Here is a 24,399-nt window from a genome sequence, read left to right on the forward strand (position 1 = left end):
ATTGTTGTTTATTTAATGGGTGTTGTGAGCTGCAACAAAAATCCGAAAACAAGTTTAAAACTTGATGGAAGCAGCATCATCTTCAGCATCCAAATGTCCTCCCATGCTTCGTTCTGCAAAAGCTCAAACATGCAAATTTGACAAAAGCAACTGCAACATAATTCCAAGCTGCAAACGAGACTTTAATTGTTATGATTCGCCATTACCGAGTGCTGCATTTGCTCAAGGGCTTTGAGAGTTTGAGGCTCCATCGATACCTTCCTGGCTGCGTTTTCTACGATCTGTTTATTGACCCCGTCTGCAGCGAAGGAAGTGGGATAGAAATAAACACCATCCATCAACTGGAGGACCCATTTCCACATGCTGCCATTTTACTTTTATTTAACCCGCACCGCTGAGAGTGTGTGTGTCGTTATCTAACAGCAAAAACAAACAGGCCAGTATGAAACACCAGCCTTATAATAAGCTATTTGCTTGCTGTGTTGTTAAAGTACGCAGTAATGGCTGAGGTCAGCGGTTAAGTGAATAATAAAGTAGCTGAAATGGTATTTAAAATACCAGCCTTGAGTCAGAATTAGCTTGTGGTATTTATTATGTCCTTTAACACCCCCTCTGGATGGGGATTTATGAAGAAAAACACTATTTTGTAGCCAAAGTATATTATAATTTCTGTAAATAATCACTTGAAACTATAGAATTCATATGATCCCCAGGCCCTCCTTTTGTTAGCCGGTGCTCCCAGTTCATCCAGTTAGAGTCCAGGGTTTTCCCAGGCAAGCTGTGAGATATAAGGTGGGTTTCCATTGTTGGAATGGAGATACGAAGGCCCGGTCCCCTCAGCTATTGTGTCTCCATACAGATTCAGCCCTTTCAGGACTTTCACAGACGTCAGCATATCGTGACTGCTTCAGCAGCGAGTGATCTCACTGATCAGCACTAGAAATCATCCACAGTAACAATAAACGTTTTATTCTGTCGAAGTCTGGCCATTTAATCCATTCGGAAGATCAGGAGAGTGGCTGTGTGATGTAAAATGTGGCGTTCAGTGGCCAGAAGAAGCCCTATTTTTTACAGTGCTCAGTGAGACGACTAAGCCGTGTGAATGACGTAGTTGTGGGAGAATTTTGCTGCGTTTTTTGATGTTCTTGACACTGGTCACAAATGGGAAAAATTTGCATCATTTGCATTGACCTCCTCTCACCTTTCCAGGGTGAAGGGCCAGCGGCTCTACACTGAGCCCCTCCCTATAGTAGACTGAGCTGTTGGTGGGTGGGCGTAGCCAGCTCCTGCTTGTTTTTCCCAAAGTGACAGAGTCCTGAAACAAATCATTGTGGAAGGTCGTAAAAATGTCAGACTTCTGAAATCGCTTCCTGTGAGAGGTATCTGGTGCAAATAACTTCAGAAACATCTTTATTTGTTGGGTAGCAGTAGCTCAGAAGGTAGAGCGGTTAATCAAAAAGTTGTAGGTTCAATGCCGGCTACCGCCAGAGAATGCTGCTGTTGTGTCCTTGGGCAAGACTCTAAACCCGCCTTGCCTGCTGGTGGTGGTCGGAGGGACCGGTTATTCTTTTATTTCAAATTCCAGGAAAATTAAGACTAAAGTGTAATCACAGTGTGTCAAATGGAGATGAGATTCCACATAAAAGTGGGAAAATGCCTGCTCCCAGATTAATTCCATGGTAAACAAGAAGCTCCACCTCACCATTTTTGTCACTTTAAACAGTGACCATGTCCGCTGGTTCATGGAAGCCTTTTCCTGTACGGTTCATCTCCAGCCTTGATCACATCAGCATTTTGTGACATTAATGATGAGAATGGAGACATTCTCAGTAAAATCTGTAACTTCAGAAGAGCAGCTCATTAATCTCTCAAATGGCTTTTCCTCTCTGCCGTTAATAATTTAAAAGTGACTAAAAATCGTTGCACAAATTGACTACCACGTTCTGCCTCTGGGTGAGTCTGGGTAGATTAACAAAAGTCTCTGCTCTTGCTGTGACTTCACGGTTATTTCTGACTTTCTCGGGCCACTATAAAAGAACTTAAGATTGTATTGTTTATTAAATTCTGATTTTCAGGTTGCCCTCATGACCTGGAGTTCAGGGAGGTGAGAAACGGCTCCTTGGTGCTCCTGTGGGTGACTCCGCTGTATGAAGGTCAAAGCCCCGTCACTGGCTACTTCCTGGAAATCAGCAGGGCGACCAGTCAGACCGCTGGACTGCCCTCAACGAAAATCCAATCACTGACACGCGCTACAAGGTGAGAGCAACAACAGAGCTGATTTTCTAAAGGGAACGCTTTACAGTACAAAAGTCTTTATTCTAAAAGCCCACCTGGCAGAACCTTTTGATACCTGAGTGTGTCTGCTGCTTCAGATGTTTAAATCATAAACTGAATAATTTCAGTGCCTGGTAAATATTTGATGTGCTCGCTACGACATCCAGGTGTCAGATCTTCAGAGGGGTCAGACCTACCGTTTCCGTGTTTCAGCTGTTAATGAAGCTGGAGTGGGACCAGCTTCTCTGCCCTCAGAGCCAGTCGTAGCTAACACTCGGCCAGGTCAGTACACAAAACACATACTTTCTGTACAATCAAACTGTACATGGTTCAAACGTTGCATCATTCATTGCTTTTTTTTTCAAAGAAATGCCAAGTTTAGTAAAATTATTAATTGAAGAACACTTAATTCAAAGTATTCGAATGAATACTTGGCAGACGGCTCCGACCCATTTGGACCAGAACCTCTCGCCACAAAAACAGTTTCTTCCCCTCTGCAGTTGGACTTTTGAATGAAAATCCTAGGGCAGCCCACTCAAGTTGATTGGTCCCAGTCACGTGACCCGATGCTGTGCTTGAAACATTCAGCAAACACTCAGATTAGTACCTACACGGAGTAGATAGCTGCTTCTCTACTTCCTGCCACTTTTTGCATTAATAATTTTTTCATGAGTGTTTTATTAGTTCTTATATTTGCCTCGTCTCGTCTTCCTCCGCTTATCCGGGTCCGGGTCGCGGGGGCAGCATCCCAACTAGGGAGCTCCAGGCCGTCCTCTCCCCGGCCTTGTCCACCAGCTCCTCCGGCAGGACCCCAAGGCGTTCCCGGACCAGATTGGAGATGTAACCTCTCCAACGTGTCCTGGGTCGACCCGGGGGCCTTCTGCCGGCAGGACATGCCCGAAACACCTCCCCGGGGAGGCGTCCAGGAGGCATCCTGACCAGATGCCCAAACCACCTCAACTGGCTCCTTTCGATCCGGAGGAGCAGCGGTTCTACTCCGAGTCCCTCCCGAATGTCCGAGCTCCTCACCCTATCTCTAAGGCTGAGCCCGGCCACCCTACGGAGGAAACTCATTTCGGCCGCTTGTATCCGCGATCTCGTTCTTTCGGTCATTACCCAAAGCTCATGACCATAGGTGAGGATTGGGACGTAGATCGACCGGTAAATCGAGAGCCTGGCTTTCTGGCTCAGCTCCCTCTTCCCCACGACAGATCGGCTCAGCGTCCGCATCACTGCAGACGCCGAACCAATCCGCCTGTCGATCTCCCGATCCCTCCTACCCTCACTCGTGAACAAGACCCCGAGATACTTAAACTCCTCCACTTGAGGTAGGACCTCTCCCCCGACCCGGAGGTGGCAAGCCACCCTTTTCCGGTCGAGAACCATGGTCTCAGATTTGGAGGTGCTGATCCTCATCCCAGCCGCTTCACATTCGGCCGCGAACCTACCCAGCAAGAGCTGAAGGTCAGAGCTGGATGAAGCTAGGAGGACCACATCATCCGCAAAAAGCAGAGACGAGATTCTCCTGCCACCAAACTCGACACACTCCACACCACGGCTGCGTCTAGAAATTCTGTCCATAAAAGTGATGAACAGAATCGGTGACAAAGGGCAGCCCTGGCGGAGTCCAACCCTCACTGGGAACAGGTCCGACTTACTACCGGCTATGCGGACCAAACTCACGCTCCTCTGGTAAAGGGACTGAATGGCCCTTAACAGAAAGCCACCCACCCCATACTCCTGGAGCGTCCCCCACAGGGTGCCCCTGGGGACACGGTCATAAGCCTTCTCCAAATCCACAAAGCACATGTGGATTGGTTGGGCAAACTCCCATGCCCCCTCCATCACCCTTGCAAGGGTATAGAGCTGGTCCACAGTTCCACGGCCAGGACGAAAACCACATTGCTCCTCCTCTATCTGAGATTCAACTATCGATCGGACCCTCCTCTCCAGTACCTTGGAGTAGACCTTTCCAGGGAGGCTGAGGAGTGTGATCCCCCTATAGTTGGAACACACCCTCAGGTCACCCTTCTTAAAGATGGGGACCACCACCCCGGTCTGCCACTCCCTAGGAACTGCCCCCGATGACCACGCAATGTTGTAGAGACGTGTCAACCATGACAGCCCTACAACATCCATAGCCTTGAGATACCCAGGACGAACCTCATCCGCCCCCGGGGCTCCGCCGCTGTGTAGTTGTTTGACTACCTCAGCAACTTCTGCCCCCGAGATCGGACAGTCCATCCCCAGGCCTCCCAGCTCTGGTTCCTCCTCGGAATGCGCATTGGTGGGATTGAGGAGCTCCTCAAAGTATTCCTTCCACCGTCCGACTATAGCCTCAGTTGACGTCAGCAGCTCCCCATCCCCACTGTAAACAGTGTGAGCGAGTTGCTGCCTTCCTCTCCTGAGGCGCCGGACAGTTTGCCAGAACCTCTTTGGAGCCGATCGATAGTCTTTCTCCATGGCCTCACCAAACTCCTCCCACGCCCGAGATTTTGCCTCGGCAACTGCCACTGCTGCACCCCGCTTGGCTATCCGGTACCTGTCTGCTGCCTCCGGAGACCCACAGACCAGCCACGCCCTGTAGGCCTCCTTCTTCAGCCTGACGGCTCCCCGAACCTCTGGTGTCCACCAGCGGGTACGGGGGTTGCCACCACGACTGGCACCAGCCACCTTACGACCACAGCTAGCAACAGCCGCCTCGACAATCGCAGAGTGGAACAAGGCCCACTCGGACTCAATGTCCCCCACTGCTCTCGGGACGTGGTCAAAGCTCTGCCGGAGGTGGGAGTTGAAGACCGTCTTGACAGGTTCTTCTGCCAGGCGTTCCCAGCAGACCCTCACTATGCGTTTGGGTCTGCCAGGTCTACGCGGCATGTTCCCTTGCCATCTGATCCAACTCACCACCAGGTGGTGATCAGTTGACAGCTCCGCCCCTCTCTTCACTCGGGTGTCCAAAACATACGGCAGCAGGTCAGATGATACGACTACAAAATCTATCATCGACCTGTGACCTAGGCTGCCCTGGTACCAAGTGTACCGGTGGGCATCCTTATGTTCGAACATGGTGTTCGTTATGGCCAAACTGCGGCTTGCACAGAAGTCCAATAACAAAACACCGCTCGAGTTCAGATTAGGTGGGCCATTCCTCCCAATCACACCCCTCCAGGTCAAGCTGTCATTGCCCACGTGAGCACTGAAGTCCCCCAGCAGGACAATGGAGTCCCCTGATGGAGCACTATCTAGCACTCGTCCCAGGGACTCCAAAAAGGGTGGGTACTCTGAACTGATATTTGGCCCATAAGCACAAACAACAGTCAGGACCCGTTCCCCGACCCGAAGGCGCAAGGAAGCTACGCTCTTGTCCCCCGGGGTAAACCCCAACACACAGGCAGAGAGTCTCGGGGCTAACAAAAAGCCAACCCCAGCCCTCCGCCTCTCACCCGGAGCAACTCCAGCAAAGTAGAGTGTCCAACCCCTCTCCAGGTCTCCGGTTCCAGAGCCAATGCAATGTGTCGAGGTGAGTCCGACTATATCTAGCCGGTACCGCTCAACCTCTGCCACAAGCTCCGGCTCCTTCCCCGCCAGCGAGGTGACGTTCCATGTCCCAAAAACTAGTTTTCTTGTCCGGGGATTGGACCGCCAAGGCTCCCGCCTTGGTCTGCCACCCGATTCACATTGCACCGGACCCTTCATGTTCCTCCTGCGGGTGGTGGGTCCACAGTTGGACGAGCCCATGTATCCGGTTCGGGCTGGGCCCGGCCGGGCCCCATGGGCGAAAGCCCGGCCACCAGGCGCTCGCTCACGGGCCCCAACCCCAGGCCTGGCTCCAGGGTGGGACCCCGGTAACCCTCCGGGCCGGGTACTCCGACTCTTCGTTTTAACCGCCATGAAAGATCCTTCGAACCGTTCTTTGTCTCACCCTTCACCTAAGACCAATTTGTCATGGGAGACCCTACCAGGGGCACTAAGTGCCCCAGACAACATAGCTCCTAGGATCATTAGGGCACCCAAACTCCTCCACCACGATAAGGTGACGGTTCAATATTTGCTTATCTCTTAATTAATTTTTTTTTCTTTCTTACCTTCTGCACCAAAATACCGCAGCAATTTCCTAATGTTGTGACTTGGCCCACATGGCCCACATGGCCAACTTCTGATTCTGATTCTGATTCTGAAAATTATTAATTGAAGAACATTTAATTCAAAATATTTGAATGAAGGCAACAGGACTTCTTTGGTTTCTTGAAGACGTTTCGCTTCTAATCCAAGGAGCTTTGTGAATTCTGACTGGAATATGGGAGAGTCATGCCATTGTTACCGTCTTTTGTTTCTTAAAGAGCTGAAACTACCTATAAATGCCCCTATCTCCACCCCGCGACGATTTGTTGATGTCGATAAGACCGATTGTGTTTGAATGGTTGTTTTGATTAGATGCAGGAAGGCGTCACCTAGGCTGAAACTGTTTTGGAAATAGGCTTATGTTTATGTATTTAGCAGACGCTTTTGTCCAAAGCGACTCACAAGTGATAATCAAGCCAGCAGGTTGTCCTTGAGGCTAACAGTAAACACTATTCAGTCAAGCCTAGGTGGCAGTGAGGCAGGTTTAGAGTTGCGCTGTAGGTGCTTGCACAATTGTCTGCTTCATGATCACACAACGTGCGACACACATGGATGTAAATCAACTTTCAAGCCATGATCTTCACTTTCAAGGTGCGCAAGCTCGTTCCCAAGCCCGCCCCATTAAAAAATGCAATTGCAAATGAGGCTTTAGTCGTCAATTGCAGTGAATTAGTGAAAAAGGTAAACTTTTCCTTTAAATACAGACTTATTTAATGTTGATGAGATGCAGATATGGTCAGGGCAGATTTGACTTGTATAGACCACTTGAACATTATTGTTTACAACCAGGTAATAGCACACATGCATACAACGCTGGAGGGCAAAAGAGCCTCTGTAGCCACTATCCAGACACTATTTATGTGATTTATGCTAACAAAACAAAACTCAGAGATTTAGATATTTCTACATTAAGTTATTTAGCACATCTTTTTTGAAGATGATCAAAACGTTACAAAGCTTTCAGATCCATTGGATGTAGCTAATGAGCTGTCCGGCGACAGTCCTCAGAACTGACCGTGTGGACTTCACACAGCTGAAGCAATGAAGGTGTAACTGAGTTTCTTCCAAGTTGTGCAGGTTAACGTTGAAGGATCGCCATGACACCGTTGGTCTTTGGAGCTGAATAGATTCTCCGTTTATTCTGATGAGCAACGTAAACAGAAACACGAAACAAACAACAGTGGAGGCTGCCCGCTCCAGTTACTCAACGCTTTTGTGCAATTACTGTAATAAGACCATTACTGCGGGTCACACAGAACTACACAGCACATCAGTGTTGTTAATTTCACACACATTTATTTCTCAGGACTGATCTGCAGCACAGTTTTCCTCCATGCTGCCGCCTCCACTCAGCCGGTGCTTCTCCCCCAGCTACTCGTACCCTGCAGCCGCGCATAATTGTATAAGAAAACATACAGGCCATTAAATGACAAGAACTTTTTCGCATTTGGACACGTGGGGGGAGATGCTGTAATTTTTTTCTCTGTCATGATATTTTGGACCCCACAATGTGGATGGGATCATCTACTAGAACGCTTCTTGGCTGTTAACCACCGCCTATACTGTAAAAATGTATGTTACTGTCCTTCTTTGTGAGGCCTGCTGTGCTGCATTTGTTAACCATGCTGATGGATTTTATTTCGCTGTGATTTAGCTCACTTTATTGACAACTGACAGATAATATCAACAGTGGTCAGCAGGGGAGGGCCCTCTTTTTGTGGTCTATAGTCCACAAAAATATGCTGAAAAAACAGCCAACAGGCAGAATGACAGCTTTAAATAACACCAATATCTATAAACCAGCATTTATTGGAATAATCAAGGAAAAATGGCTAACCCAAACGCAATAACATGTATACATTTACCAAGGAACAGGACTAAAACTGGCAGTTGTGACATAAATAAACTCAAGATTAATGCATCTGTACATCACATGAGGGTAAAAATACATTGAGTTTAAATTTCCAAAATAAATGATGACATGTGATTGCCATTAAAAATGATTTAACTGAAAAGAAAAAGCATTCCAGTTTTGACATATATGTTGTGTTTTCGTCGTCAGGCACCAAAGACATTGAGATCGGTGTGGATGAGGACGGTTTTATATTTTTGGGTTACGAGGCTGTTGAAAAGAACGACGAGAGCGAATTCCTCTGGAGCAGGAACTACACAGAGCCCATCGATGCAAAGAGAACAAAAACAGAAAGCAAACAGAAGAGGTAAAGAGTTAAAGAAACTTTAGAGCTGTGGTCCGTAGCCCTTGTACATCGTGAAGCTCCCTCCATCTTTTAAAAGCGCCTCCGATGTGAATTCTACTCAACTGTCGTAAACATCTCACAGACAGATTCACAGAAGGACTTTTGAAATATTAAAATTTTCCATTAAAATTTTCCATGGCAATCGGTTACTTCTGCACTTGTTTTGGTCACTCCATTGCAAACAAGCCTAGCGTCACTTTGTGGTGCATGCTGGGAACTAGGATGCATTCTCGATGATTAGGCATGTTTTCATTGTCAGAACTTCCCGCCTGGTCCTCTCAACCATTGTCTCCACACAAATTCAACCCTTTCAGGTCTTTGCACAGATGTTGGCGTGTCGCGACATCTTCGGCAGTGATTGATGTCACTGATCAGTGCCTAAAAGTGTCCATAGTAACATTTGAAGTTTTAATCTGTAGATACGCTAATCCCTTCGGAGGACCGGGAGAGCTGCTTGCTTGGTGGAAAATGTGGCATTCAATGACCAGAAGAACGGTGCTCCGTGAGAAGACAAAGCCTTGTGAATGACGTCGTTGCGGCGGGGGTTCCACTGCTTTTGGGACTTTTGGTAGCAGATTTTTTTTTTTGAACAAGGAATTTTTTAAACAGAACATTCAGCACTAATTAAAACCCCTAATTCCCACCCACCACACTACACTGGATCATCCATCCATCCATTGTCTATTGGCCCTTTGCACGTGACGACATGCCACTCATGTGACCGCCCCCTTCACCATGAGGGACGGCAAAAAGACCGTTTACACCCATAGAAACTCCAGTGAAGGTAGTCAAAACAAGCCAGTTTGTAGCCTTTTATCGCTTTTATTTAGTTGATTTGACAGTAAAATGGTTTTAGCTTGCAAAAGGACATAAACTCAACTCGTTTTGTTTTTTTAATAACTTTGATGGAGACTGAGGACGGAGATGAACTGCAGCGATCAATCAATCAAGCGGACTAGCAGCCCTCAGATTAGCAGCGAACATGTTTTTACCGGGTAAGATTAACGTTAATTTATTTCACGAGGAAGACAGAGACAGGGATAAATGTGATGTGTTTATACAAGTTATTGATAATCCTGATGGATGGGTATTTCACCACGGAGACTGCGCTCCGTCCACTGTAGTGTAAAGCGAGACAATTATTAACAATATTAAAGCTCCGATGTACGACTACGTGTGTTAAAATTACGTTATTTATTTATATGAGCGTCGGCGTTCAGAGATCTTCTCATTCCGGTGTGAGAGCAGCAGCTGAACCCGGTAACACCACCAGCAACAGGAGCTGGTAGGGATCCGGCCTTTTTAAAAATCATCTTTGGTATAAAGTGAAACTCTGTTTACAGCATAAAGTTATAAATCCAGAGGGGTGAATTTAGGCAAAGTCAGCAACATGTTTACATCGGTGAACAGCTGCAGAGAGACTGTAAGCTAACGCTGGTAAGCTAGTTAACATACCGCTCTCTATGAGCCCCCGCTAGATGCGCTACTTCTTCTGATAACTGAACTGGGCATGAACTAGTTGAAGGAATGCTGGAGGAGTTTCGTTTTTGTTTTGATCACAAAAACAATTTCAGGCTCTACTTTACCCTTTGTTCAGTAATGTGTCGCTCACTGTTTACATGCTTTTGCCGTCCACCATGGTGGACCCACGTGATTAGGTGATGTCGGTGCAAAGGGTCAATATCCGCTTATCCACACAGGGTCGCGGGGGGCTGGTGAATATCTCCAGCAGGCTCTGGGCAAGCAGGCGGGGTACACCCTGGACAGATTGTCAGTACATCGCAGGGCAGCACAGAGACACACAGGACAAACAACCATGCACACTCACACCTAAGGACAACATTTGAGAGACCAATCAACCTAACAGTCATGTTTTTGGACAGTGGGAAGAAGCCGGAGTAGCTGGAGAGAACCCACGCATGTACAGGAGAACACGCAAACTCCATGCAGAAAGACCCAAGGTTGGGATTTGAACCCATGACCTTCTTTCTACAACAGTGTCACTGTGCAGCCCTACACTGGATCAATCACACGAAATCAAAACAAAAATAAGTACTGACCAGGTTTACCGTTGATGCTAAAACAAACCATAAATATAGACATAACAAGAAAGAAACTGCCACAGGAAATCTTCATCAGGTACAAATACGGCTATTTTAAAGCTGTGCGAATGGTGCTTATTTGCTATTTCTATTCTAATTTTACCAATGCCGGTTGTTTTGGATGGCGTCTGCTGATGTCATTTCCTGCTGAGTTATAACCAATCAGTGAGAGTTAAGCAAAAGTTCCACTTGGGCCTTTCCGAGTACCTACCCCTGTTCAGGTACTCTGTTGATTCCTGAAAACGGCCCGTTCAGCTGGCCCGGTGAAGCGGAGACGTGCCTATGATGCAAAGTTCCGGTAAAATTACCCTGAAGTTCTGATAGTGGAAACACGCCTGATGACAGCTCCGTCTTGTGAATAACGAACTCTATTGGTCAACGCTCTCAGCTCACGTAAATAATTTGTTTTGCTGTAGAGGCCAGAGGGAGGGGCTTAGGGGAAACCAAAATTAAGAAAGACTATCCACTTTGAAGCAGCGAACAGGGTCAGATAGTCACGTTTTTTAAAGTGACTTTAAAAACCTCAAACGACGTACCACAGCTTTTATAAGAAATGTCCGTGCAAGTCGGCAACTTGTCAATATTTCCCAAATCTGTTCACTTCCTTTTGGTGAATAACTCAAAGCTGTGCACATACATCTGCCGCGCTCTAAACTGTTGTCTGTCAGGTCCGTTCTGACCTTCACAGACCCATCTGAGGAGGATCTGGGTCTGTATGCCGTAGAGATGAGCGACACCCCCTACCTTTCATCCAGTTACAATTTCACCGCTGAAGGTAAATTGTTGAAGCTTTGATCCTTATTTCAGCAAAGTTTACTCACAAATTAATCTGTTTCTCAGTTCCTGAAGGAGTTTAGTGTTTATTTTTTATAGGTTACTAAGCTTTTCTCTCCAGCAGCCTCTTCTACAAGATCACCTGTTCAGCTCAGCATGTTTTTAATCTACTTTCCTGTTTGACTCGCTGGTAGTTTGACAACAAAACACTGCTGTACAAAAATTCATTAACCATCAGCTTATATTTCGTTTCACTGTTTTGCAGACCTTGAACGTCTGAAAGGGCTCAGCTGGCAAATCAGAAATCCCTGTATGTACCACCTTTATAATATAATCACTTCCATCTGATTCCTTTTATCTCCTTGATCTGCATAATTGCTCTAATCTCTGTTAATATGTGACCTTTTGTCTCCTAGTATCTTTGGTGTCTCTACATGAATCTTGTGATCTGAACTGATTTGTCTTTCATTTCCTCTTTGGAGTGATCGCTCTGAGGTCAGGCTGGCAGGTGGAGGTTTCTGAGAGAGGCGACGTGCGTCTTTGGCTTCAGGCTGAGAGTTTGAGCGAGTCTGCTGAGTTTCGTCTCATCTTCAATGACCGGGAAATCTCCAGCTCTCCAGTAGGTCATCTTCTGTCTCTAGCTTAGGAAGAATACTCTCTGACATTGTAAAACAGCTGAGAGCTGCCTTTGTTTGAAAGGCAAAAAAAATGTCCCCAAAAATCTGATTTGATTACTCACATGTGTAATGATTTAAATTACAAGTCATTTAATAAGCCATAAGATGTAGGATTCCATAAGAAATATGAAATCAACCTTATGGATCTGTTGGGTTATTTTAACCAGAAGATTGAAACTTTTTATTGCAGAGATTAGAAAACAGCTTCGTATTCACTCAGAGACAACAGAAGAGAGAGTCAAGTTTAAAAAGTTTAAAGATTTATTAAACAGATTAAAACTAGACTAACTTTAACACTAAATGTATGGTGTAACTAAGGTGAATGAGACGGAGAATGGTGTGATGTGGACTGTTGCTCAGAACCAGCAAATCCAAAGAAGCGATTAGTTCTGATGGGAGTGAAGGTGATGTTTTCACGTTAAGCTTTGGTTAGGAGATTCATATACACATTCGACGCCATTCTTGTCGGCCTACATACCCTTAGCGGAAGTCCCCGTCTAGATCAGGAGGTGTAGAGGTCCAGCTTGACCTTGTGGAGCCGACCACCAGTCTTGAGATACTCCCGGGTCACGACAATTTTGTTGGCATCTAGTGAGACCCAAACCTGGGCCGTGATGGCTCAGCTTTTATTCTGAAAAGAACCGTTGCAGCAGTTGGAACAGCAACAGATTTTATCCAGCTTGTCGTTGGTTCTTTCGGCTGAAGAGGAAAGTTACGGATTAGCCACTCCGACAACTTCTCTAGAACGCTTTGAACTGGCGCTAAAGATGACGTGGGCACAGTTTTATAATTCGGATGTTTTGATTTACGGTCGAATGAAAAGATGTACCAAACACCACCAAAACCACGCCTCCGTCAGCTCTGGCAGATTCTGATTGGATCAGTGAAAGCTATGTGTCATGTCTTTTAATGCTACGTGAGATCAGTCCTAGTGGAAACATTTAAAGTCATATTACTTACTATATTCTATAGGATTATAATAAAGTAATTAATATTTTGATTCACAGATTGGTCACATCTTATTTATTGACTAACACTTTGTTTGATTAGCTTTATTAAAATAGAGTTCTGTCATGATCCACCCCGGCCTCCCTGACTGTGTCTCTCCTGCCTTGATTACCCTTATAGAGCTCCGGGAGTTGACGTCACTTCTCCCGGCATGCAACAGTTCAAATCGAAACGGCGCCAAATTGGCATGCAGAAGCCGGCAGCTGGACTATTTGTTATTGTCAGAAAACTCAATCAAACGGGAAATATGGTAGATTCCTGTTGTGCCCCAGGATGCAGAACAGACGCGGACGACATAAGGAATGAGCCTTCTACAGGATTCCCCAAGATCCGGAGCGCCGCAAACATTGGATCATTGTAATAAAACGCGCTAGTGACCAGGCGAAAATGAAACTGTGGGATCCCGAGAGTAAAGGTTTTCGCTTATGCAGCGACCACTTCATATCAGGTATTTAAACCAACGTTTCCTCAACTGTGTACGGTATTTATTTTAAATGCTTTTATTATGATTCTTAGTGGGCTTCCTAAACTTATTTTGGCGTGGCTTTTTCTGTCTTATTACTCATAGCAGCAAGTAAACATCACGTAAAACGTTGCCTCGTGAGTTCTGCGTGCTGCCGTTTCCGTGTTTTATGATGACAGCAATTAACCGACTAAGCTGTATTTCATTTTTAAGCAATGGTTGATCAGATCACACATAAAAAGCACTGTGGATTGCTATTATCTGTCTCACCGAGACTACTTAAGTGTAAATCTGTTATTTGTCCGTCCATCCATCCATTTTCATCCGCGTATCCGGAGTCGGGTTGCGGGGGCAGTAGCGTGACTTCCCTCTCCCCAGCCGCCGGAGCCAGCTCCTCCGGGTAAATCCCAAGGGGTTCCCCGGTCGGTCCGGTGTTGTGCCGGTAAGAAGTCTGCTCCGACAGCTTCTGGTGTCGGAGCGGGCAGTAGAGTCGAGAGTCCCAGACCTTCTCCCCAGCTCCTCCGGCCGGGGGAATCCCAAGGGGTTCCCCGGTCAGGTCCGGTGTTGTGCCGGTAAGAAGCCCGCTCCGACAGCTTCTGGCGTTTTTAAAAAGTATCCCAGGGGCACGGTAAGGGTCGGAGATGTTTAGTCTATTTAATTTCTGACTATATAAAACGATTTCTTCTGTTTTAAAGTGTGAAGTAAACTCCGACGAAGTAAAATCCAAGCGGATCCCGTTCATGTTCATGGTTACATCCGTGTTTGTTTACCTTTTTTGCATGCCAAAATGGCGTCCACTAACTGAGAGTCACGTGGGGTCCGGAGCTCTATTGTTCTCACCTGTCCCTCATTACTCTGCCCATGTGTTCCTGATTCCCTTGTGTATATATACCTCCCTCCTTGTTGCTGTCTTCGTCGGATCATTGTCGTTTTGTGCATGTTTGTTTGTCCTGTCGCTCCCGTTCTACAATTAAACTATTTTTACTTTATCCGTGCCTGCTCATCTGCCTCTGGAACCCTCCACCACACTTGGTCCACCATCTCCACCCTCAGAACATGACAGAATGATCCGACCAACCTGGACTTGTGGTGAGCTTAACGTCTGTTCTGGAGGATCTTTTTTTTTCTCTCCTTTTCAGCAGAGGGAGATTTCTGGCCTGGAGTTTTGTGTTTTCGGTGCGTCCTACCTGTTCTCGGGGTGGTCGAAGCCCTCTGGGAGATCCTGGCGCATCCTATTTGTTTTCGGGGTGGTCAGGGTCGTTCTCCTCCTGCTGTTTTCGCCCCATCCCGTTTTTTCACGGAAGCTGCTGTTTCTGGAGTTTTTATGGAGGTAAAACTCCCTGTGCACGCCAGCGTTCTTCGGAGTGGCAGGGCTGGTCTTCCACTCCGTGGCTGCTTCCCTTCACCTGAGCCTGCCTGTAGATCCAGTCGAGTCTTGGTGTGCACCTGCTCAGGACTGTTTTCCGAGTACCTGCTGCCGCTCCTGTTTCCCTTGCGTCGCTCCTGCTGTTTCTTCCTACTTCCTGGTCCACGCCTGCAGGGTCTATGCCTGCAGGTCCTCCACGCGGCAGTTCCTGCTGGGTCCTATGCCTGCTGCTGCAGTTCCTGCTGGGTCCCACGCCTGCTGCTGCAGTTTGTCTTCATGTTCCTGGTCAAGTCTTCGTGTTCCAATCAAGTCAAGTGTTCCAGTCAAGTGTTCCAGTCAAGTCAAGTGTTCCAGTCAAGTGTTCCAGTCAAGTCAAGTGTTTCAGTCAAGTCAAGTGTTCCAGTTCCTGGTCCCGAGTGTTCAAGTTTCCTGGTCCGTCCCAAGTCAAGTCTTCAAGTCTGAGTTTCCTGGTCCCAAGTGTTCGAGTTTCCTGGTCCGTCCCAAGTCAAGTCTTCAAGTCTGAGTTTCCTGGTCCCGAGTGTTCGAGTTTCCTGGTCCGTCCCAAGTCAAGTCTTCAAGTCTGAGTTTCCTGGTCCCGAGTGTTCGAGTTTCCTGGTCCGTCCCAAGCCAAGTCTTCAAGTCTGAGTTTCCTGGTCCCGAGTGTTCGAGTTTCCTTGTCCGTCCCAAGTCAAGTCTTCAAGTCTGAGTTTCCTGGTCCCGAGTGTTCGAGTTTCCTGGTCCGTCCCAAGTCAAGTCTTCAAGTCTGAGTTTCCTGGTCCGAGCTCGAGAGACCCTTTGTAAGTCGGAGTTGTGCCGCCTGATCCGAGAGGCCCCTGCTCCGCGACCCTGGTCTGAGTACGTGGAGACTTTTGTAAGTCGGAGTTGTGCCGCCTGATCCCAGAGGCCCCTGCTCCGCAGCCCCGGACTGAGTCCTTTGTTCCCTGGTCACGTCTTCTGTGTTCCCTGGTCATGTGTACCCGAGTCTAGTCTTCGTTCGTTCCCGAGTCTCCTGTGCTGTGTGGCTTGTGGGCGTCTGGTATCCGCCCCTTAAGGGGGGGTACTGTCATGATCTACCCCGGCCTCCCTGACTGTGTCTCTCCTGCCTTGATTACCCTTATTGTTCTCACCTGTCCCTCATTACTCTGCCCATGTGTTCCTGATTCCCTTGTGTATATATACCTCCCTCCTTGTTGCTGTCTTCGTCGGATCATTGTCGTTTTGTGCATGTTCGTTTGTCCTGTCGCTCCCGTTCTACAATTAAACTATTTTTACTTTATCCGTGCCTGCTCATCTGCCTCTGGAACCCTCCACCACACTTGGTCCACCATCTCCACCCTCAGAACATGACAAGTTATTTGATTTATTAAAAGGAGAGTCCTTTCTTCATTCTTCTCTTGAGCTGGAAAGAAGCAGTTTATAACAAATGCATGAGACCTTGAGGCCATATCTCATGCAGACTAGTTCTGTGTCAGAGGAGAGGGGGAAAATGACTTTTGGTGGAAAACAGTCATTTCATACCGTTACACATGCAACCTAAATGTAGTTGCTCTACTAGGTAATTCAGATCTTTTGAAGTGGAGGGATGGTGGCAGAGGAGTTAAATGCCTCCTCCTTATTTGGAGGGTTGCAGGTTTGTGCCCCGCTTAGTCTGTCACAGTCGTGTCCTTGGGTAAGACACTTCACCCTCCCTGCCTGCTGTGGTGACTGGATGGGCCAGAGGCGCCAGGCCTCAGCAGCCTCGCCTCCATCAGTGCACCCCAAAAAAGCTGTGGCTACATTGTAGCTCATCACCATCAGGGTGGGAATGTGTGGGTGAATGACTGGTGGTGTTGTAAAGTGCCTTGGGGGTTGTCAAGGCACTTTATGAATACCGTGTGAGGTAAAACAAAACTTTAACTCACAATGGGGCCAGTTACAAGGTGCCATAAAGTTGCAACACACTCTTTATTTCAATAAATTTGCTAGGGCAGTGGTCCCGCAGGCTCCTCTCTGTGGACCCCGAACCCCCCAAGCTTTGCCGTTGACATCATCATAGAGCGCAACGTTCCGTGACTCTTAAAAAAACAGTGAAAACGCTGAAAGATGCTGGCAGCAAAGGGCTTTTCTGATCTGGAAATGGCTGGCAGTGAATGAGTTAATACTATTCTTGGCTTATTGGCTAATACCAATGCAACTCTTCCACTGCCTTCATTTGTTCTTCTTTCTCAGGTAAAAAAAAAATGCAACGTTTATGTTTTATCTCCACAATTATCACAAGCCCAAAGGTGTTCTGTCATGTTGTGGAGTTGCTAATGCTAACTGTAATGTTAATAAAGTATATTGGGTTAAATAAATTGCTTAAGAGCTATTTATTATTATTAACACCACTTGAGACCATTAAGCTGTAATACTCTATTTAATTATAGAACACCACCTTGCCTGGTCTTTATTTGTTTTAGTCAGAAGATTCTAAGATTCTTTTATTCATTAAGGGATCGTACACACTTCGCTTGATTCAAGAAACAGTCAGGTTTATAAACAAAATAAGAATTTATTTTACAAACAATTAAGACTTGACAAATTGTTTAAACTATTAGTTACTGTGAGTGGATGAGAACTGAAGGATGGTGTCTGGAACCTACGTGTGAATATAATGTAATGGAGTCAGAATCTCCGGTTCTCCGATAGCTGATTTCTGGATATTAAAGAATTTGGTTTGCGTTAAGCTATAAGTTGTTATTATCAAAACCACATGCAGACTCTATCTGTGTGTCTACTTTACCCGGATTAAGAGACCCTCTTGGTGGATCTAAAAGTGTGAGGTCGGATGACCACTGGCACCGGAGGGCTGTAGAGTAATACCGAGGTACCGATTCTTTCAGACCAGAGATGTCTCTCTCGGGCCACGACAGATGGATGAAACCGAGCGTCTTAAGAAAAACGCTGAAGAAATTTGCGTCAGCTTTGTTCTGCAGGAAACTATCTTGTTGGTTCAGCTTTACAGGTGCAAATAAGGTTAAAGGTTTTGACAACGTGTCAAAATGCTTCAGGTTAAAGAGGTTATGCTCAGATGGCCGGTCTGAAGCTCGCTCTAGAACCCTCGAACTGTTGACTGTTCGAACGGTTTTGAACTGAAGTTGAACTGAGGGAAAAACCAGAGTAAAAGTAGTTATAATAGATTGATGTTATGAATTAATGACCAACCAGAAGTTGGCACGTTTGAGGATATTACTAAGAATCTCAGAGACACACCGTCTTTGATTCGTAGACTCTGAATCTAGGCAAAAGGTTAACTTATGTGTCATCCGTTAACTTAACTTTACTCTGTCCTTGTGTGAGTGCAGATGTTGATGACCTCATCCAGTAAACATGCTAACATATATCATTAAGCACAGATCAATGAACACTTCATTATTTATAATCAGCAATGACAAAAGTTCATTCAATGATTATTTTTAATTATAAAATCTTTTTCCTTCTTGGAATAAAGGAGTTCATTTAAAAGAGCTTCTCTGTGATGGACCTTGGAGGAGAATGTTATTGTTTATGTTTTATTATCTCTCAAAGCTGCAGTCCAGCTGGTGTGTGGAAGCATGCTCTGATTAAAGGGACTACGTGTAGACTCCCAGACTCCTGTGAGGAGAAAAGATACTGTAGGATGTGTCATAGCCAGGGTAAGTTGACCTGGCTGTGCAGTTGACCTGTGCGATCTCAAAATCAGGCCATTTCGTGACGTTACATAACGTTTAGCTTAGTTTAGCTTACTAGCCTAGACAGGCTCTACTCTCCCCTGGCCACTAAATCAAGATGTGCGAGTCTTTGAATGCTAATTTTGCAGTGTGATGTAGATCTATGCAGTTTTGCCAACCCAAGAGTTTCATCGTCTATTTTCTTTCTGCAGCTAATACAAGAAATGGGGGTAGAAGACTATTTTCATGTTCAGCCTGTGTGTGAAACTCAGAGTGACCAATCATAATTCAAAAAGAGCATGCATTATGCGTTTCTTAGTGAACTTGACTTTTAAAACAATTCCAGTCTCAAAAAAATGTTTGTTTCAGCAGAGGTCGTAGCCTAGAAATGGATGATGCCACTTTATGCGCAGTCTCCTTTTTATTTCTAAATCATTACTTCTGAACTTAATCAGAACTCATTATTTTTCCAAAGTGAAGTCAATCAAAAAGCTATCTACAGTAGGTCAAATATAAAGCCACCATAATGTTTCTGCAAAAGCCCCTTTCGAAAGAAGAGTCTGCATAATAATCATCCAGCAGATTTGTTTTCTTCTCTTTTTTCTACAAATGGTAAATATGAACATCTTGCCACTCCTCCAGCTGTTTTGTAATCTGCTTGAAGTCAAGTTGTCCAGATGGGAAAGAGAAAAAGACTACATGCTGTTCTGTTAAACATTGTCCCTAAAGTCTTGACAGAATTTGGACATGACTGAAAACAAGAGTCATCAGCAAAGAAAGCTGTTTTAATCCAGTCCTCCACAAACTTCTTTTATATATTTAGATCCCATACTACTGATGGTCTGCTTTATTCAAATTTGCTTTTTTGTGTTTCAAATGTGGGAAAACCTGCACACATCCTGAATCTCTCTACTTTTGTATTAGAGTGAATGCATATGTCTTTGTGACAAGTCAGCGTGAATCCAAAACAGCAATTAGTGGTTTAGTAAACATCCTGCAAGGCAGGAAATAGATGCTGTCAGCAGAGATGAAGAGCAGGTGTGTGAAGCAGCAGAGAGGACTGGAAGCTGAGTTAATGTGATGAAGTCTGGAGGACGGGAAGATCACCCGAGGTGAAGGCAAAGACGGAGCACACATCTGCTAAATGTGTCGCGTTTCATTAGAGGCTGATGAAAGAAAGCAAATAAACAAACTAATTGAAAACCAACATTATTTCAATTACTTTATTTTTGAAAATTATACAGATTGACAGCCAATATGGTAATGACATAGTTTTGATTTTTTTTTTTTTTTGGATGAAAATATGAATCTTTTGAGTTGATGTGTGGTTTTCATACAGCAATTGTATTTATTAACCCTCTGATGCATGAATTATGAAATCTTCAACCATGATTTTTTAAACAATTTTTTTCATTCATCTTTAGGTGTGAATGAAACAAATTTCAACAAATATTTTTTGTACCATTTTGTTAATTTACAAATAATTTATTACATGTCCATCTCAGTGTACAACGTGCATTCTGAGCATTAAATATGGTGGCTTGACTAACTGAAGTCCAAATGGAGGGGCTCACATGCAATAAAGTCTTCAACAGCTGTGCTTAATAGCAAAAATAAAGAAATAACAATTTTGAGTACCTGTCCACTGTAGTGACCATTATGCACCAAAGGGTTAAGGGACAAAAGCTATCCAAACCAACCTGACCCAAGAAGGTAACTATTCTCTCACCCTAATAACTTCTTTTTATGCCCCTAATAATTGCAACCAAACACCTTGTTTCAATTCAGAATGTTTTTTCATCAAGAGCTGTCTGTTTTATTCATGGTTCCGCTAATCATAGCAAGAGGTCCGGCTCTTGCTCCTGCAGCCCCAGACCATCACACTACCTCCACCAAGTTGGATTGTTGGTGTGATGTTCATTTTTCTAAATGGAAGAGTGAAACTTTCTCTTGATCCAACATGACATGCACCTTCCATAAATTACACTTTTGTCTCGTCAGTTCACAGAATATTTTCTCTGAGATCATCGACCATAACTGTAACCAAATTCCTTGAGTGGATTTAAGACTGATTAGGTCATTGGAATCCAGACTATCCATACTATCAGTGTGCTCATGTTTTAATTGAGTTCATGTGGAAATGTATTTAAATGTGAATTTTGTATTTTGAATGTGTATTAATGTTGTAACTTGTGCTGCGGCTCTGTCTGTCTTGGCCAGGTCTTCCTTGCAAAAGAGATCTTGTATCATGGGACCAACCTGGTTAAATAAAGGCAAAATAAATAAATAAAATAAAATGAGGCCTGCAGAGTTTTATGGCTCTTTTCCACTAGTACCCGCTCAGCGCAGCTGGACTCGACTCAACATAGTCCCAAGGCATTTCTACTTGTAACAGGTACCAATTTTTCACCCCCTTATTAGTACCGACTTCCATATGGTTCCAAGCGTACCGAGCCAGGACATTAACAAAACATCGTGGCTAGGAGATGGAGTCACTGATCGGCTAAGAGGTGGAGTCACTGATTGGTTGGAATACATGATCAGCTAGGGGTTAAAGTCACTGGTTAGTTACCTAGGGGTTAAAGTCACTGGTTAGTTACAGGATTGAGTCACTGATCGGCTAGGGGTGGAGTCAATGATCAGATGGGGGGTGGAGTCAATGATCGGCTGGGGTGGAGTCAATGATCAGATGAGGGGTGGAGTCAATGATTGGTTGGGGGTGAAGTCACCTTGCTGCCTGCAGCCTCTTCTGGGCCGTTTCTTTTTGGAGTCTTACAAAAATCTACAAACGGAGCAAAATGTTGCAGCCAGGTCCATCTGAAATGTTCAACATTACTACCATGTCCTCCAGTGTTGTGCTGTGTTGTGTCTGTCTTTCCCTGTCTCTGAGGGCTGTTCCGCTATGACGAGCTCATCCACTACAGCTGTGAGTTAGTCAAGCCAAGCCAAGTCGAGCTGTGCTGGGTGGGTACTTGTGGAAAAGGGCCATAGATGTTGATGCGTTTCGGTAGAACCAGACACATCTTGTTGCTTTTGAGATCTTTTAGCCTACTTTGTATTGTCAGACATGTTTGTTTAAAGTGATTTCTTAATTCTACAGGTCTGATGTAGTCAGGTCTGAGTGTGGCTTGGGAAATTGAACCCAACTTTTCAAATAATACCATTAATCACTGTTAGTCATGGCGGCAGGCTGGTAAACAAAATCATTTAAAAACATTTTGTATTTAATCTGATTATGTTTGGAAACATAACTGTAACAAAATAGAAGTAAAATCAAAAGAGAGCTGTACGTTTTTTTCACCACTGTGTGTTTAAAACAGCGTCACAAGTGTGAAAATGCGTACGTGGTTTCTCATAGGAGGCAGTGGCTGTAATAGTCAGACTTAGTGAAATTATTTTTCCCTGTTTTACTGCAGAAAAAACAAAATGATGTGACCCGGTATGTTAGAATGGGATTCAAACCTAAATGACCCCCACAAAGAGGTACATCATAACCATCCAGGAATGCAAACCGAACGTGAACAAACATATTTAGCATGAGTATATGTTATGACAGCAGGCTGAACATAATCAGCACCGTCGTCTGGGTTATTGAAGCAGGCATCAAGGTGGCCACAGGGAAAACAATGAGTGCAACGCAGAATCTTTATTGCCATTTCACCACTTTGTCAGGCCTCACAGTGTGTGTGTTTGTGTGTGTAGATGCTTTATATTCAGCAGCTTCCAGTCGCGTTTCATTTTCATTTGTTCCATTATTTCCCAATATCGGCGCTGCATCTGAACAGTACTGATTATACATTATTTCTAAATGATCACAGCTGAGGTTTGCAAATTCAAACGCCATTAAACTGATTAGGGTCCTTGGGCTTGCCGTACTTCACAAATCACATCCACCGCTGGGGCCCATCAACATGCGAGGCATACGCTTCACTCGGTGAACATCAAAGCCATGAAAAGGAGCTGGAGGTCTGCTTCCTCTGCTTATTTGTGTGTATTTGCATGTTTTGGAACGCAGAACTATTTTATCCACCCAGTGCAGATGTTGTTTAAGACTCTGTGCTCTCTGATTCGTGATGTGTTCTCTGTCAAATCTCCAGTGGGATCGTTTGTCTGCTGATGAGCTCTGCGCCGTAACATTTGTTTGCTCTCCTGCAGCACCATAAGATCAACTTCAACAAGGCCAAAGGTCTGGTGGAGATACTGTTTGATCAGCTCTCCGAGGACGACGAGGGCTCGTACACGGCTCAGCTGAAAGACGGCCGCGCCAAGAACCAGTGCACTTTGGTCTTCGTAGATCAAAGTATGTCATTTATTCACTCTAACACAAAGCTGCCTCATTGTCTGTCTTATGTATCAGAGGAAAAGCTCTCATTTATTCATTCATCCATCCTCTGAAACCACCTTCCTGTAAGCGCCACATGGAGCTGGTGCCTATCTCCAGCAGTTGCAGATCAAAAGCAAGGAAATATCACCCCTAATTGATTGGAACAATTAACAAACTAACAAACGGGGATTAGCAGCACAGAAAACCAGAGATGGTGGCATGCAGAACGCTTCAATCTTTGGAATTTATCGCATCTGTCATTCTACTTCATGCATATTTTTGTTCTTGCTCTTAACTTCTAGGGCAACAGATTCAGATCTGATTTAGTCTGATAGTGTTGATGTTCTTTCAGAGTTTCGGGAGACTTTGGCCTTGGCTGATGCAAATCGACGAGATGTTCAAAGAAAAGCAGGTGAGAGATCCACAGACTTCAAAAACTCACATTAAATAAAAGAAAAATATAAATAGTCACAAATGATTACTAATTGATGACAAAAATGCTATTCCTACTAGGTACTGCTAGAGATAGTTTTCACATTTGGTCATTTTTAACAGCAGATTTTCTATTTCACTTAATCATTAAGAAACTTGAACATTAACCTATGAAACCTGAATTTGATTTTGGTGTGATTTAACAGAAAAAATTATTCTAGCCATTATAGATTAGTCGACTCTTATAAACGTGAACAAAATGTTACTCAGATAAAAATTTATTTAAATAAAAATGGTGACCAACTTCAGAAAAGAAGGAAAGAGAAAGTTACTTTTTTAAACAAAGTCAAAATCAAGTGTCTCTAAATGATATAAAAGTTAAATAAAATATAGTGCAAGAATCCAATGTCCTCATATGTGAATGCTGGGTCTTAGGAGGTTAAAGCTGGGGTCTGTAGTGTGATCACTTTTATGTTACTTTAAAATTTAAAGAGCAAGTCACCCCAAAATCAGCTTTTTTGCTGATAAATTGTACAAACCAGTGTCTAATCATGCTGCAGACACATGCAATAATTTGGCACTTTAGTGCATTTTAGATAAAATTGTAGTATTCTGCCTAAACTGCCAGTGTTGCACCTTCTTCAGGTAAAAGCTTTGCACTGCATTTGAATTTAAATCTGCCATCGCTATTGGCTAAGAGTTACACTATGAAGTAAGTTTGTACATTATGATGTCACAATTGTGTGTGTGTGTGTGTGTGTGTGTGTGTGTGTGTGTGTGTGTGTGTGTGTGTGTGTGTGTGTGTGTGTGTGTGTGTGTGTGTGTGTGTGTGTGTGTGTGTGTGTGTGTGTGTTTGTTAGCAGCTCCACCCTCTCGGTCTGCCAGGCAACAGCATTTGTTGCATTTTTCAAACAGGAAGTGGGAGTGGAGT

The 24,399-nt window shown here is 44.8% G+C and overlaps 1 protein-coding gene across 1 annotated transcript in view; it reads left to right on the forward strand.

The window, feature by feature from the left end:
* Positions 1–24,399, forward strand: part of myom3 (myomesin 3) — a 129,455-nt gene that overhangs the window by 89,990 nt on the left and 15,066 nt on the right. The window contains 9 exon segments of the mRNA XM_054740996.2: positions 2,076–2,189; positions 2,192–2,256; positions 2,442–2,556; positions 8,459–8,615; positions 11,425–11,531; positions 11,796–11,840; positions 12,013–12,149; positions 22,868–23,012; positions 23,389–23,448. Coding sequence (XP_054596971.2) covers positions 2,076–2,189; positions 2,192–2,256; positions 2,442–2,556; positions 8,459–8,615; positions 11,425–11,531; positions 11,796–11,840; positions 12,013–12,149; positions 22,868–23,012; positions 23,389–23,448 — 945 coding nt within the window.

This window comes from Nothobranchius furzeri, chromosome 5 (genome assembly GCF_043380555.1).
Source record: "Nothobranchius furzeri strain GRZ-AD chromosome 5, NfurGRZ-RIMD1, whole genome shotgun sequence".
Classification (NCBI taxonomy): domain Eukaryota; kingdom Metazoa; phylum Chordata; class Actinopteri; order Cyprinodontiformes; family Nothobranchiidae; genus Nothobranchius; species Nothobranchius furzeri.